Source organism: Aptenodytes forsteri, unplaced genomic scaffold (genome assembly GCF_000699145.1).
Source record: "Aptenodytes forsteri isolate BGI_AS27 unplaced genomic scaffold, ASM69914v1 Scaffold84, whole genome shotgun sequence".
Lineage (NCBI taxonomy): Eukaryota > Metazoa > Chordata > Aves > Sphenisciformes > Spheniscidae > Aptenodytes > Aptenodytes forsteri.
Window position 1 is genome coordinate 3,972,442 of NW_008795492.1, and position 17,220 is coordinate 3,989,661.

Here is a 17,220-nt window from a genome sequence, read left to right on the forward strand (position 1 = left end):
GGGTCTCCAAAAGTGATAGATTTCCTTAATGGCCAACCCTTTTTTTACCTACTTTACATACCTAGCCCCCTTATATGCAGAGCATCAGCCTTCCTGTGTCTCTGGACAATTCCTAGTTTGTGTACAAATGGAGCCTAAATAATTGCAAGTCCTAATGGAACTAAGGACACGCCATGTCTGAGAACTGTTTCAATTTTTGCTCCTTCTTTGCTCTGTGTGCTTCTCCTTAGGAGAATGATTTTTCTGAACTCAGTGAGAGGCTTGCCTGAGGAAAGATTTTTAAAGTTGAGCTCTAAATGTTGAGAAACATGTTGTGTTATTTTTTTTGTCTACTTCTAAGTATTTTTTTTTTTTTAAAGGAAAATCCAAATTTCCAGGACACTTTTTGTTTATAGTTATGCTGACATAAGGTGACAAGATTCTTCCTCAGGAAGAGGTTAAGAGCCGAGCCATTTATTTTTCTTGGCACTTAGATCTCCTGTTGAATTTTTGGGAGGAGCGAGTGATTACATAAAATTGGAAAGGGCAATGAATGTAAAGTAGCAGGGCCATTGTAAGAGGCATATTGATGGAAAGTGGGACTTTTTTCATGTGTATCTTCTTTGTCTTGTTTCTCTGACTCTTTCTTTCAGGTCACACTTGTCTTTAGGCCTTTATTCTGTTGTATTCTTAAATTCAACCTGACTGCAGGCATTCACATTCATCCCTTGGCTTTACTGAGACTAGAGAGATTCTTACATGTAGCAATAAAGGCTGAGAGAGAAACTTTCCCCTAGCATTTAGGGTTAATCATAGCAGATGGCCAGCAACCACCAGATATCTGATTTTTCCTTATGTCTTTCCAGTGGACTCTGAGGATCTGTATGTGACCAGCATGCTCTATGAAAGGGAACAAACTGAGAGGGCAGTCACTGGAGGGGAAGTGACTGAACTAGTGTGGAAGCTTTGCTTAGCACATAGTGCGAGTTTTGAGGTAAGCTTTTACCCATAACCTCTGTTTCCTTGTAAGGCCCTTTGTGGTCTGAGAGTTCTCCTACACAGATAAGAGGTGACTAGGAGAGCAGCAGTTTTGAAATACTGAAGCCTTCCATTGTTTGGGGAATTTTTTAATATGGAATTATAGAAAGATAAAATGCTTTGAAGTGTCATTTTCCTATATAAACAATAAATCAAAATGAAGAATCAAAATGTCATATGGCCCCTGAATATTGGGCAAAAGCAATTTTGAACTGTATTCTAAATTAACCTGAAAGAAAATGTTCTGGATTTTTGGGTTTTTTGGAGAAAACAAACAAACAAAAAATGTCTGGTTTGGGTTATCACTGACGGTTTTGATGCTTAATTGTAAAAACCCTTTTCTACAGCTTTAGTGTGGGATACTGCCCCGGTAGTGCTGCTGTTTCCATGTTTATTGGAGTTCTGTGGTCCTTCTCCTGTTACCTCATCCCCTCAAAACAGTTTGCACATGAAACCCTTGCCTCTGGATCTTGGCTGGTTAGTTCCATGTGCTTCTGATGAATTCTAATAATAACCATCGTGTTTTCTGGGGATGCTGCTTGGATCCAGAGGGAATCTCTTCTCACCTAAACCATTTTCATTGGTGAATGCTGCTAAGTTAGGGTGGAATATTCTGGTCACGTGGAACATGCAGTGGCTTAATTTTTTTCTATGATGACCATCATTCTAGAAGAGGGTTTGCCTGTCTCCTTAGCTCACTCAGGTCTTGTAATTTTTGTTGACACTGGCAGCAGCTGGATCAGTTAGTATTTGTCACTGTCTTTGAAATGAAGATCCTGTCTTCTGTGAAATTCAGACATTATCAAGAACACCTGTTATATACAATACAGAAGGATCAACAGATGATGGCGCTTAATCATTGCTGACCTGAGATGAACTGAGGGCAATGATCTAAAAGAGAGGGCACTTTATATCCCATTATGCTTCAGATGGAGTGGTTCTTGCTAGTAATGAAGTTCCTATATAGAACAATGTGAAAAAAATGTAAATTTGAAAATAGAAGAACACACTTCTTGTTTAAGTCATTCGAGGTCAGAATATTACTAGAAAACAAGTTTGGTCTAATGGGGAAAGCACTGAACTGGGCCTTGGTGCCTCCATGAATTTGCCACTCATGAGTTTAGTTATCTCATTCCTGATATATTCCCTGTCCTCTGATGTTCTTGTCTTGTTAGATTGCTTGTACTTTGGAGCAAGGTTGTTTCTTGTGCAATGGGGCTGTGATCTCTCCTGTAAATGCACGTAGGTACAAGTGACATTAACAAAAAGCTTCAGACCTAGCCTAGGAGAAGGCACTTCACCTTCCTTTGTCTAGGTTAAGTCCCATGTCAAAGAACAAGAGCTCTGCCTGTCTCTTCCCTGGCGGGGACACAGATACTGGGAGATGGAGTACAGGGTTTATGGGGACTGAAGAAGAGTGTGCTGCTGGATTACAGCTCTGCAGGCCAGTGGTGCCTGTTTAGAAATTAATATACTGTGTATATTCACCTCTCTCTTAGCTTTAGCTGTGATTAATGAGCACAAGTAGGTGTTTGTGTAATGTGGCCTGAGACTTAAGGTAAAGGCATAAGCTGGAGAAGGATCACAGTCATGACAACTGAAACAGGCAACTTCAGTCAGCTATGATAAATTACAACCCTAGCAGTTACTCCCAACCTATTAAATGGTGATCAGAGTCTGACCTGGTATCACAGCCTGACAAAGACCGCAGCACAGGGCTGAGGAGAAAGCAGCAGGTGGCCTTGCTGGGTGGTGGTATATGGGATAGGTTTCTCTCTCTGAGTTATAAGCAACTCTGCCATCTTTTTTAGCTGCATGCTAGGGAGATTGGGGCTATAGAGAGCTAACAGAGCCATAAATGTAATGGTTCTTGCTAATGTAGAATAAAAGCAGCCTCTTTGGGTGTGATAATGCTTAATTCTCTGTGGCTGTCATTTTAACAGCAGTATGTAATGGCATTTAGGAACAGACTAGGGGATCTAAATACTGCTTGGAAAATGTTGAAAAAAGAAATTACTGCAGTGGACCTGAGAAACTTTCTCTAAATCCTACCTTCTTTTGAACAACCATAATTCAGTGTCTTTGAAAGAATGGTAGACGATTTTTCCCAGTAACAGTGGGATGTCACTTCTGCCTCCAGAGAGGCCCACTGGCTTCATGTGTGGGAAATTTCTTTTGTAAATTACTAAGATTAGCACAAGTGGCTGCTGTCTGTACCACTGCCTAAAAAAGAGGTGAATTATTCATCATAGGCCTGTCCCAGCACAGAGCTCTATTGGTTGTCAGCCATTTTCACTGTTTCAGGGTGTTCCTTCTGTGTGACAAGACATTTCAAAGGGGATCTTTATTATCCCTCATTCCAACTGATAAAATGTCCTTTGGGCCAGGAAAGAAGTTATGGGAATGCCCACAGCGTTGCTTGGGAGACAGCTCCGCTGTTAGGCATGTATAGCTTGTTTGTCCCCGTATTGTTTGACTCTGAATGAGGCGAGATTATGCATTTCTTTCAGCACACAAACCCAAGAATAAATGGAAGGGAAAATCCTCAACTCCAGGGAAAACAGCGAAGGGTTGAGAAAATGGGGGTGGAGACTGTGTCATTTCCAAGGAAGTAAAGTTGTTGTTTAATTTTTTTAATGCTATTATGACACAAGATTGAATTTCAATGTGGATGTAGATTAGCTAATGGACCGTTAAGTGAACAAGCTGCATACTGACAAAGAATGGTCAAAGGGATGGGGAGAAGGGACCCTCACTTGAGAGAGGCTTGAAGGAAGCCTGTCACACAGCTTCTGCTGGGGGCTGCATTTACATTTGGTGTCTGGATTTTGATGCTGGATTAGTAGCTCTAGTGAATGTGGCTGTGTATGCTTTAAGCAGTGTGGGCAAGAGTATGTCGGATTCACTCTGCCTAACTCCTGTACCCCAGTCTGACCCGAAAGAGTTTGCCTTTAGGGCATGGTCTCACCATTTGTTTTTCTCATAAGGCATTCTAATTGCTAGTTACTACCTAGTTGGGTGTTAGGATTTGCACGTTTATAACTTGTGGGTGTAGGGAGTATAGCAGAATATTTCCAAGGTAAGGAAGATGTTCTGATTATCAAGATGAATTAAGATACTGTGGTTACATGGATGATTTTGCTATTTGAGATTTGACTGTTCTTTTCTGTATGACTATAATAATAACTTTACCAGGAACAGAAGTCTTTGCCTGCTGTGAATTGGAAAGCCTTAGAAGATAGTATTGGGAATGGCCTGTTAGGTCACTTAAACCTGGTCCATGACCAGGCACAATTACATCCTTCCTGAAATCGGGGCTGAAATAAGGTTAACTGGCAAGGTAAGAAACCAAATAAGAAAGAACGGATGAGGATCAGAAGGCAGGGAAGTTATGCCATGGCAGGGAGAGGATAACCATAGCTGTTCAACCAGTAGACTTCAGGGAGAAGAGTGTGTCACCTCCATCTGATTCACGCTTGGCCTTCAATTCAAGGAAATCACTTGTTCTTTAACATGTGTAGTTGAAAAAAGAAATCAGACAGCTGAAAACCAGAAGTATGGAGAAGAGACAGCTATGTAATTCCGAAGAGATATACTAAATTTACTGGAGAGAAGGCCTCATACTTTCATTGAGAACATAAATTAGTAGGCAAACCCAAAGATGTTCATTGAACACATTTTCAAAGCAACCTCCCTTGTGATTACATGGGCTTATACTTGGCAGCAAGTAAGGTGTCAAGCTTTCAAAGGGTAAGTGTTTGTATATATCAGAAACACTTCTATTGGGAAACATTTTACTACTTTACCTTCCAATCTAAACTATACTATGTTTATGCTTTCAGAGGAACTTTTTTTTTAAGTAGAGCTACAGTAAGTCTACAGATAGAAGGAAAAGCAAGCTTCTGTGTAGAATAAAAGCCATGTTTCCTTATGTTTCATTTGGGGGTGGGAATAGGAGCTAAATTTGCACGTAGTTTGCTATTACAATACTACAAATAGAGGCATTCCCAATGAGGTTATTGTTTATCTGACAGCTCGATTTCAATGCAACCTGCCCTAAAAAATAAAAACAGCCCACCTGACCAGACAGTTCATTCTGAAGCTTTATTATTAGGAAGTAAAAATAGCTGTTTCTCTGTGAAACTTTGCACTGAGTTACTAGATGGGAGCTTGTCTAGTCAGCAGGTATGAAGCAGAATGAAGTCAGTCTACAGTCTAAAATTATATCACCTGGAAATATATTAGTCTGGAAATTTTATCTTGAACTGTGCTGCGGCCTCCAGCTGATGAACCACCTGAGCTCAGCAGCAGCTGCACACACAGCACCTTGTGATGACATCTGTGAGGCTCCCCGGCTCCCCGATCATGCTGCCCATAGTGTATTTGCATGCGTCAAAAATGCACGTAAGGCCTGTGTTTAAAAATGCTTTTGAAGAACTTAATTAAATACAGTTTTTAGCATATTTTAGAATATTTTATAGATCATGAAATGTAGTCTGTTTCACTAGCTCCATAGTGTTCAGGGTTTGGTAATTTCTTTTTAAAATAGACCTTAAAGGTAATGATGGAATGGGATGGAATGGAGTGGAATACATGTGGATCTAACTGAATTTTAGCTATGGAATTACAAATGTTATCAGAATTAATACCTAGGTAGGGCTTCATGTACGAGAATAAATTTCAATTTGATGAAATTAATATATTAATGCTAAAAAGAAAAGAAGTCCCAAGAGAACAAAAACATAAACAATGTTTGTATTAGATCTGAGAAATTGATTCCCTCAGCCTATCAAACAACATGGTAAGAAATTACTCCATCTTCTTACTGAAAGACAGCTTCTTTTTACTGAAAATGTCTTGGCAGTCTTAAATTAAAATCAAATGCTGGCACTGGGTTATTCCAATTTTTCATTGCTTTTGGAAGCAGCTCCTGGAAGGAAGGTCAGGAAGTCAAAGTAGGTCTCTCCCTAGACCTTTGGAAATGTCACTTAGTGGAATTAGACTTTGTTTGTACGATTTTTACACGAAGAAAAATGTTTTCTTTGGAAGCAGAGCAGTAGTCCTATGTCTAAACCTTTCACATCTGAAGTGAATAAAGAATTGAAGTGAATCTGTATGACATGGACCATGATTAAAACTTGTGCATTATAAAGTTAGATTAAAATGAACTTAAAAGCTACTGTATTTAACATTCTGCTAATTTTTCAAGTAATGAGACCTCTCTCCCTTCTTGAACTTTGGATCAGGTCTCAGAGGAACACATCTACATGCTATTTAGCCTTTAAAATACCATTTTCCAAAAGTTTCTACTGAGGCCAAAATAACAATGTGGTGAATAGTGTATGTGCAAATGAAAATAATCTGAAAAAAGAGAAAACAGCCTCCATTCTCAGTAGGGGACAGACTGGGTAGGTAATACAGAGCCTGGTTTGAGTCAGGATGACACTGAAAGGTTTGTACTGCATAAAAATAGAAAGGTTTCTGTCTTCTTGATAATGTGTTCGGTTCAATTTAATATTTGATTAATTTGATTTCCAGCATCACATTTTAGAAAATAAAAATTATTGCTGGTAATGTAATACACATCCAAAAGTACCTCGAGACAGTAGTTTCTGAAAAACATTTGTTTCAGCTAATAGGAAACTGATACTGCCATATAAGTTAAGTGGGGGGTGGGAGTGGTGGGGTTTTTTTTTAATGTAAAGTCTAGTACAGGTAGCTATTTCACTTAACAGAAAAGCGTGGGTCAGCTCTGAATTGCTCTTAATTTCTTTCAGCCATGCACATGCAAATAAATTATTAAACAGAACTATTCAGCTTCAACTCTACAGCTAGATTGAAATAATTAGGTTTTTTTAAAAGAAGTAACCCTAAGGTATGGTTTTCCATTTTGCCCACAAGAGCAAGGGGCAGCTTGTGAATGAAGGGCTAGAATTTCTTTGCACTGAAAAGCGTGTGATAATGTACTGCAGGTAAAATAGCTGCTGTATGTTGTAGCAATTCAGCTTAGCCAGGGAGAACAGCTCTTCTGCTACTACAGTCCGACGCCCCAAGCCTGTCAGTGTTTAAGAGGGATTTGGACAATGCCCTTAGTAACATGCTTTAACTTTTGGACAGCCCGAGTTGGTCAGGCAGTTGGACTAGATGATCATTGTTGGTCCCTTCCAACTGAAATAGTCTATTCTATTCAGTTTTAACTAATCCTGTGCTGCCTGCAGAGCTAAGAGCAGTTATGCTTGGGCTTTTCCCCAGTAAGATGGGATATTTTCACACAGCACCAGAGGTACTCCAGCAAAACTTTTAAGCATTGTCCAAACCTCAGTTAAATGATCTTTCTCATAAACTTAAGGCTAATATAAAGTTAGTTTGACTATTGTTTCATTTTGTGTTGAGGCTGTGTCAGCAGTTCTGGTCATAAATCAGGATCTTGCTGTACAAACTCAGAGAAGATTATGGACTTCTCTTCTGGGTTATAACCACAGTGCTGCATTTTGGTTTATTATTCATTTGTATGCTAGTGGTGTGCATAGCAGTCACTGAGCACTGTTGCTTGTGGGACTGACTGACATCCTAAATGAAAGTCCTTCTCCTTATATGTTTGCAGCCTGAAGAGAAAAGCAAGGGAGGGAAGGAAGATAGGGGCATAGGGAAGAGAGGAGGTTTTATTCTTGGATTACACTGTAAATCAACGGCAATGCTGGTATAACCCAAAGTATCTTGTTGTGCTCTGTTCTCTAAAGCTGGTTTCTGCACAGCTGTAATACTACGTTTGTTGTTGTGCTTTTTAACAGACCGCAGACCTTTTCATGACTCTTGTGTTTGAGCTTCGACATCTTTCTCTTGAGGCCTTAAAAGTGCTATGGCAAAGATCTTCATTTAAATGCAGAGACAACTGGTAAGGCCCCTTTAGTAATTGCATTAAAAAAAAGTATATAGGAAAGAAAAGTGTTGTAAATATTTAAAATAGACCAGTGTTTTAAATCCATGCCCAAATGTTGGATTTAAATTTGGAGCACTTCAAAGGAAGAATGTGTATTACAGATCTTGTTTATGTGACAGAAAGATGATATTCTCTCCTTACTGAATGAACGTTGTGTACAAAATAGACTTTCCTGTCCCATGCCTATTCCCACGGACAGACTTCCTGTTTCAGGAACAATGTGAACAGGAAACCTGAGTCATGGCTTAGATGGAAATCAATGCTGCTGGTTTTAAGTGTCTACTGCCATTTGTTCTGAAAAAGCTTACCTGGATCTGTACCCTCAGTGCCCTTAGTACTCATGGGGGAGAGGAGACAAACATTAGGCTGGGAGTATGGACGTGGTGGAGTCACATCTTTCAGTAACAGCCCGATCTCAGGATGGTTTGTACCGATCTTTGAACTGCAGCTTTAAAGATCAAGGCCCCCACTCCTCTGCAGTCAGGAATAGTTCTGATCCAATGGTTTGAGACTTTCAGAAATACTAATCCAGTATTATTAAAATCAATACAACTTTTTTTCTCCCTCCAAAATCAATATTCTGAAAAGTGTAAACAAAGAAACAAGTTCTTTACTTGATTTCAGTACAAAATGTCATCAGCCTGTTTGAAATTCATCTAATGTCAGGTTTTATGTTTGTAACAATATCTTAAACTTTACTTCATGCAAAAGGAGCAAATTTTGTTTTCTTAGGTTTATTCTCACCTTTTGACAAATAGTCATGTTAATATTCTTAAATATTAGAAAGCAATCTAAACTACTCTGCCTCTTTCTGTATTAACTTTAGACTAATTTTACTCAGGACAAGGTCATTAACTTTAGGAGCTAAAAAGAATCCCATGCAGACTACTCCCTTACTCTGATGCAAGTGCTTTTACCCAGTTTAATTTAACTGCTTCCTAGTTAATGCAAAAGTGCCCATCCACCAGTACAGGAGGGTAGGTACAGAATATTGACAAGAGGGACTCTTTAAGAGCTGAAATGTGTATTGCCTGTAATGCTGGTGTAACCTTTCCACTTAAATAACGTCTAAAAAAGCACAGGAAGTAAAAGCTAGTTTTAATATTTTCATTTGTTATTGGCGAAATGAAAGAAAAAAACCACCTTAATAAAAAAATCAGTGCTTTAAGGTACCTCAGTCTTTAGAAGTCAAACTTGGGATATGTTTTGGCTTCATTTTCAGAGAAAGCAACTGAATATTTTCTTAAAAGCCTGGTTACACACAGTTCTTGAAACACCAATACACTTCACCACATCTTGGCTGAGGCATATTTCCGTAAGGTCACTAAACCAAAGGATAATGTTGATTTCTATGGAATCTGGCATTTGCTAAGCCGGTGGACTTTTATTTACTTTGAAAGAAGCCCAACCTCAATGTGTTTGTTATTTGATTCTTGAGTATTCTGGTCATTTTAGATTTGCTGTGCTTTTTTCTTGTGTTATAGGCAGCCACTAATAGATGCTCTCCCATCTTGTGCTACAGAGGCATGTGTTGTCCTAATGAAAGAAATTATAGCTTCCGGAGAAGTCGAGGAAGACAAAGTGGAATATTTCTTCTGGTCATTTTCATTCATTCCTAAACCCACCTCAGGCATGATCGAATCTCTTGCTGTGAGCAGATGTTGTTCTTTTTTAATTTATCATCAATCTGGCTGTCTCATGATTTTTGTGTTTTACAGTAATAAGTTTTACTTTTTCACAGAATTATACAAAACTCTATCTGTCCAGGTAATTTTGGTGGTGAAACTACTGGCTATTTTAATCTTGATTCCAAAAGAGGGTGCAGTTATGTTTGGTCACTGGAGCTTGATTTACATTTGTAGCCTAGAGACTTTTTTTAAAAAAAAAAAAAAAGTGTGAACTACCCTGTGGACTCCAGAGACTGGTTTGGACTAATTAGTTTTGAGGTTCAAGGACAGGGCAGTGTGAGGAATTGTTGCAGCTACCCCCTGCTTTGGATAAAGAGCTTGATTCTCCAATATGGTCCGTTACAAGCTTTGTATTTAGCACCCGGAGACATTTCAGTCCTTTGTATATGCAGCGCTATTGCAGTTTTTGATATTTTTCCTTAACTAAGTTAATTGTATGTGGAGTAATACTGGCTCCATTTAATAGTATATTTTTCCTTTAAAGGTCTGTTGTTCTGCTGGGTTTATACTGTGTAATCTGTCATGCTCTTAGAGTCTGAAGTTGGATTTGCTATGTTTTTTTGTGAAGCTGCAGTGTTCCAGGTGGTAAAATCATAGATAGTCTTGTAGCTTAAATAAGCCATTAAGAATATTTTTTTAATTAAGTAAAATGTTATGCCTGCTTGGCTTGTGTGCTAATGAGCCATTGATCAGCCATGGAGAATCTTGCAGAGTATATCACAACCTGCTGTTCCCAATCATACACGTTCTGACCAGGATTACAAAAAACAGCTCTCAGTGTTAGCAGGCTTTCCATGGCATCTGCGTGAAATAATGAATCTTGAGTTCATTTGGGCTTTGCAAACATTAGTTGAAGTGGTGAGATTTTCAACAGTAACAGGCTCACTTCAGAGGATACAGAAATTTGGAATTTGCAGGTTTATGGGACAGAAAAACTTATTTTCATTCTGAAAATGGTGAACTGCCCGTGACTACTGATCTGTCAGTGCTTTTTGCGAAGTCTTGGGGTGGGACTTAGGGAAACTGTCCTGGTGAGGGTTTTACTATTTTGAGAGTCCTGGAAAATAGTTTAGATTTGTTTTCACTCTCCTCCTGAGCATGCAGGGCATGATTTCTTGTGAAAAGAACTGAGGTCTATATCATGTTGACACTAATTTAGCCCATACGTTTACACGGGAAGGTGGAAGATTTTTCCACTATATCTCTGCAGGGTTGTCCTTTTTTGTTTGTTTGTTTGTTTAAATCCTTTAAGGGCTGTTTGAAAATATGCATTGTTGAGATTGAGTTTTAGTGTGTAAGTATTTTGATACTTTTATTTTCTATTCTGTGTAACAGTAATAATGAGAGTGACTTTTCTGAAACACCCTGTTCTTTTTCTGCTTGTTTACAGCCTTTGCTGAAGTCACCGGGAGCAAGCCAGAGCTGCTTCTTAGGAGTAACTGCTCTCTTACATAAGTTTTGTTTAGCTTACAACTCCTGTGATGATGTACCTGCTGTGCAGAGTGTGATGAGGACTCTTGGGAAATTTTTGGGAGGAAACTGTACCGTGCAAGATTCAGAAGGACTCAGCCAGGTATCAGTCATATAGAAGCATATGATATAATGCTTTACTTTTCTATTCCCTTTATGATCTAGAACTTGTTTGATGACAATGGCATTCAGTGGATTTCCAGAAAGCCATGAATACAAGCTTTGTAAATGAATATTCTTTGGTAGGATGGGCAGATAAAATTTTGTAATTGAACAAGTACAACCTATCAGCATGGGTGTTCTTGTGTATTTGAGTAAGGAAGAGTCTTGGGTCTTCTGATGAAGCAAACTTTGTAACGTGGGATATGGAAGAACACCCATCACTCCCTTGTAAAATGGCACGTTGATGAAAGTTTCATATTCCTTTATTGACTCAAATTCATGTACAGTTAGTGTTAGCTGTGTTATTGTTGGCTAATAAGTTCTGCTGAGTCACAGTGTTACTACCTGTAAGTCAGTCATGATATTAGGACAGGAAAATCGTTCTTAGTTGCTGTGTGTGATCTTGAGTTAGGAGTAATTCCTGTCACAGTTCTGGGGCTTTTTATCTTTAATTGACATTTGCTGCTGAAGAAATATCTTTATATTTTCTGTTTGATGATCTACTTAAACAATCGGTTCTTCCTTATCAAGCTTAGAAGATAGAGATACTGGTGACAGTGTATCAGATAGCAGTAAGAGCCCAAGAGCTAAGTTTATCTCATATATTTTTGTCTGTTTAATTTTCCAGCGTGCAAGCTAAACACATGGGATTTGTATTTGTCTTCATACAGTGTGAGCAGTCTGTTCACTTTTAATTCTTACGCCATTTATTGAAGGAATAACTTAAAAAAACAGATTTTATATATTGGGAGCCTTGAACAAAATTTTGATTAAAAAAAACCGAAAGAGATTCCATTGCTGAACTTTTTTGTCTTCCTGTTAGCCATAGAATCGTAGTTTCTGTGTATGTTTTCAGTTTCTTACTGTGTGCTGTATGAAATGACCTAGTTCATTTTGGTAGAACTGGGACTTTACATGGTTTGGGGATACATTACTCTCATTAGAAAAAATCAGAATACATGATGTATCTTTTAAAGTCTGTGCTCTCCACTGGAAAGAGGCGTCACCGCGCTGGTGAGTGGTCTCATGTCTCTCAGAGGTGCCTCACTGGTCTCTACTGAGCTCTTAGGAAGAAGTATTTCAAAAAAGCAAACCAGCCATTTAAGTTTCCAAAGATGGATGTGGAGTGGGATTTTCAAGAGAAGCTTTGATTTCAGTGTCGCTAACTGATTGTCAGTGGGATTGGTATGGTCACCTGAGCATCTGCTCTCTCCCTGCTTCCTCTTACATCCCTTGCTGCCAGCTGGGCAAGGAGAGTGCCATATGGGTAGTTCCAAGCTAGGATTGTGCTGTTGGACTGGATGACTACACGTGCCAATTTGCTAGCAGTTGACCAAATGAAGCAAATTTGTATTCAGTTTATATTGCAATCTTTCTCTGTGGGGAAGGGCACTAATTTCTCGGCTCTACTGTGGTGGGTTAACCCCAGTAGGCAGCTAAGCACCACACAGCCACTTGCTTACGCCCCCTGCAGTGGGATGGGGGAGAGAAGTGGAAGGGCAAAACCGAGAAAACTCATTGGTTGACATAAAGACTGTTTAGTAAGTGAAGGAAAAAAACCCTCACAAACCCCAAAACCCACAACTCCCCCCCCCCAAAAGTGATGCAAAAGCAATCGCTCACCACCAGTAGACTGATGCCCAGCCAGTTCCTGAGCAGCGGATACTTTGGAACCACCCCCTCTCCCTCCACACACAGAGTTTTAATGCTGAGAATGATGCCATATGGTTGGGAATATTTCTTTGGTAAATTCAGGTCAGCAGTCCTGGCTGTGTCCCCTCTCAGCCTCTTAGCCCCACCCAGCCTACTTGCTGGGCAGGTGGAGTAAGAAACAGAGAAAGCCTTGACGCTGTGCAAGCACTGCTCAGCAATAGCTAAAACTTTGTTGTATTATCAACAGTGTTTTGGTCACAGATCTGAAACACAGCACCATACAGGCTGCTATGAAGAAAATTAACTCCATCCCAGCCAAAATAGGTACACCCACTCAATTGCCTGTTTTCATGAAAAATTTGCTTTTTTTAACCCTTTTTGTCTTCCAATAAATCTGAATAAAATTAGCCAAGAGATTAGTAAATCAGAACAGGGAACTGATGAAGAGGGGCACAGTGAGGAAGACTGCCCAAGTCTCATTAGCTTCTTGACAACTGTTCTGTGAATTACCGCTGAAACACAGTTGAATATTTGAGATTTTTGTACTTGACTTGAGAATATTTGTACTTGATTTTTCTTATACTCTGTTCCACTGTATCATTCTCTGAAATGCTAAGTATTCATGTGAGAAGCTTGTTGTAATTTACAATACACTGTCATAGTTAGAACATTTTGTTAATGGTTTAATAGAAGAAAACACAAAACTTGTTTATCTCAAATATCTCAAATATTCAAATATCTCAAATGAATGAAGAGCAGCCTCTTGAAACTCAGCAGCATGTTGCAGTGAGTGAGTGTACAGATGTGTGGGAGAGGTATCTTTGACTGTGACAGCTTTACTGAATATGCAGAGCAGAGTAGGAGAGACCTCCCACCTGATGTCTCAAACCAACAGTCAATGGAGTCTTTGACCCAAACAGATGTGGAAGGTACTGTCAGTAAAAGGAAAATCAGGCCCCATATTGCATTGAAGTCCCTGGGCTCTAAACTTTAATACAGAGCTTGTCATTAAAAATTCATTGATTGCCAGCAGTAACGTGCTTTCTGGGTTCTGAAGTTGCACAGGTTTTCTGTATGTTTAGCGAAGAAAACTGGCAACATTATGGCATCTGTTGACAAATTATTATTTTAAATTGGTTATTGTGTCCAGAACTCAGTGTTGAATCACTAAAAGGTCAAAATGTCTGTGATCAAAAGGGGCAAAATATCAAAGTCCTTGAAAAACTTTTACTGTATGTCACATCCATGACTTGTGTTTTTCCATTGCAATGCAGTTTTTTTAAATGCTTTTGTATTCCACCAGGTCTAAGCCAGGTTTTACTTAAAAGTGCTATATGGTGCTAGAACAGCCATCCATATTCATGAGTCTTGTCCTCACAGTAAAGCCAGAGTATAGCTGATACAATAGGGGCTGCAGTAAATCCCCCAAATGATCAGTGATCATTTTAAACAGAAATTTTGCACAGAAAATGTTAATGCAATAAAATTTTGTGTACAGCTGACAACATGAGGAGAACTTTTTATTCTACCTTGCTTTGTATTTACAGATGCAACTGGTGTTAAAAGCCATTGGAAATGCGGGACTGGCAGCAGCTTCACTAGCTCCTGTTTTGAGCTTGTGTGCTTCCTTGAAAAGTAATCCGATGGAAATTCGTCTAGCTGCTATCCAGGCCTTCAGGCGCATTCCCTGTTCTGTCAGGGTAAGTGATTTATTGCCAGCAGGTGACTGATGGCTTCCTGGCGCTGTCCCAGAGTTTTGACTTTCTGGAATAGTTATGAAGCATGCAAGCAAATAAGGAACAAGTGTAAACATGTCTTCCAGCAGAGCTCCTCTGCTTTTGGAGAGGTTGGTAGGACCACCCTGATGAATGGACCTATAATATACTTTGCTGTAGTTGAGGTAACACATCCAGTGACTGAGGTAATGCTTATGAATTCTTAAAAGGTTACTTCAGTTGGGTGGCTTATGTCTGTGTGAGTTATGGCTGAAAATCCACAGTACTTGGTTTTTCTTATAGTCTGTTCCACTGTATCGTTCTCTGAAATGCTAAGTATTAACGTGAGAGGCTTGTTGTAATTTACAATACACTGTCATAGTTAGAACATTTTGTTAATGGTTTAATAGAAGAAAACACAAAACTTGTTTATCTCAAATAACTTGATACTAAAAAGAATGGCAAAGCCAGGAGTGCTAGCCTGGGCAAAGCTGGCAGTCCTGCTCCAGAAGAACAAGAGGTTCCGCATGGACTTGCACTTGGAGAAGCATTTTCTGTGGCTTTTAAAAATTTAATCGCGGCATGGATTGCCATAATCTGCTTGTTCTGCAGTTATGAAGCTCGGTGTTCCTCCTTAGACCTGTTGAAAGTATGAAGTCTATATGTTGTCATACACCTCATCATTGTCTAGCAAATGAACTGCTAAACTGACACCCTGTGGGTGGACTGGGGGTGTTAAATGCTAATAGAAATGTTACTAGTATCAGTCACCAATCTTAATTCCTGGAATTTCACCAAACAACTCGTATTAGTTGATACCGGGGAAGTATTGAACAGAATAAATTTGTTACAGTCCTACCTTTTGATTAAGACCAGTAGTAATGATCTTAATAGCCTGTTAACAAAACTGTAGCCATTGTTGTCTGTGTATTAGCTGTGGCACATATGTGAAATATAAGAGAACAACTCTCCCCTGTGGTGGAATAAAACCGTCATTCACAGTAGTGCTAGCAAGTGAGGCTCTGTGTTGCAGACAGTCCTGTATAAATTAGTCGGTACAGGATTCAGGTCATAATGACAGTTTGTTCTGGAAATTTGTGGATAAGGTAGTATGGAGAATATGTACATACATTTGTATACACGTTGCATGAAGTGACTTTGTCAGGTATAAAGCAATGGCTATCTCTTTCAGAAAGAAAAACCCACCTGTACCTGAAAGTGCATACATGAGGTGTTTTAGGGGAGTAAATATCATAATTGTCTTTTTCTTTTTTGGTTATCTTTTTATCTTTTTCTCTTAGAATGCTATATTAGTTCAGCTGTATCAAGCAACTAGCGAAGATGTGGAAATAAGGATTGCTGCTTATTATATAGCAATGAAATGTCCACATGAAGAGTTATTTAAACAAATACAAAAGACTTTGCTGAAAGAAACGTCCAGTCAAGGTTAGCCAAGCAACTACTGAAGTCTTACACATTCCTAATACTTCAATGTAACATTTACTTTACAGGTATAATGGTACCAACCTATATCAATTTTTATTTAATCTTAATACTTTGTAGGTTGTTTTAAAAGACTATTTGTATGATGGCCACATTTTGTATTGGAATTGTGATACTGTTATTTTAGCAATAGTCAGTAAGGAGTGACTCTGAAAGAAGTAGTTCCCTCTACTGGCAACATTTCATTAGCTGAATGCTCTTGAGAAAGAGATGCATGGAATATCTTTGATATTTAGTGCATTAGAAATACAAAGGGATAACTGCAAATTACGTTTTGTTAAGTTGAGAAAGAAGCAAGTGGCAGGAAAAAATATTGCAAGCTGCAGGTATAAAGTAAACTTTTTCTTAACCACCTTTTTAATGCTCCTAAATTCCACATTTACTATTTGTTTACTTGATGTAATACAAATATTTATTATAAGGACTCACTACCATGGTCTTTCTTTTGTACTGTCCTCTTTTGCAGTTATTTTACGTCAGTTTTGATATGGTTTTAATATGGATCACCACTCGCAGAGGCAATCGTCTCTGGTGCAGGCACATTCTGCAGAGGAGCAGCGGCGGATCGTGGTGTACAGGGGGGTTTCCTGAGCCGGGGAACCCACAGGGGAGCACAGAGACCCACCAGGAGCCAGCAGCTCTCACGAGGGTGGCTGACGAGGTACAGGCAGGGCCAGGAGTAACGGCTGCCACCCCCCACTCCCACTAAAGGCAGCCCCAGGGAGCGCCAGCGGCCAGGATGGGCGAATAGGGCGTGGTGCGTCAGCTAGGGCAGGGCGTGGCAGTTTGCGTGGGAAGGTGCCTCTTCGAAGGAGGCGCATTCCACTGGCTGAGTGGGAGACTTGGAGTACGCATAAGCCAGCAACCGGGCACCGTTCTGTGACCATCTGCACAGGCCAAGGGCACTCATCCTGCCCGACCCTCAAGGCAGAATGGTGGGCACTCGTCTGAGGGTCAAGGCCGCGGCTCCAGCTGGGGGGTCTGCACCATCTACCCCAGCGGTGGACAATGCCTCCATGCAGACGGAGCTGCTGAAGGGAGAGGCTGCAGTGCAGACCTCAGGCTGCAGGAA

The 17,220-nt window shown here is 39.7% G+C and overlaps 1 protein-coding gene across 1 annotated transcript in view; it reads left to right on the plus strand.

Annotated features, from left to right (window-relative positions):
• The window catches only part of LOC103900922, a 120,721-nt gene that overhangs the window by 11,504 nt on the left and 91,997 nt on the right, over window positions 1-17,220 (plus strand). Inside the window, exons 8-13 of the mRNA XM_009281706.1 lie at window positions 846-973; window positions 7,809-7,912; window positions 9,442-9,607; window positions 11,036-11,218; window positions 14,478-14,630; window positions 15,947-16,091. Coding sequence (XP_009279981.1) covers window positions 846-973; window positions 7,809-7,912; window positions 9,442-9,607; window positions 11,036-11,218; window positions 14,478-14,630; window positions 15,947-16,091 — 879 coding nt within the window. The remainder of the gene's footprint in view (window positions 1-845; window positions 974-7,808; window positions 7,913-9,441; window positions 9,608-11,035; window positions 11,219-14,477; window positions 14,631-15,946; window positions 16,092-17,220) is intronic.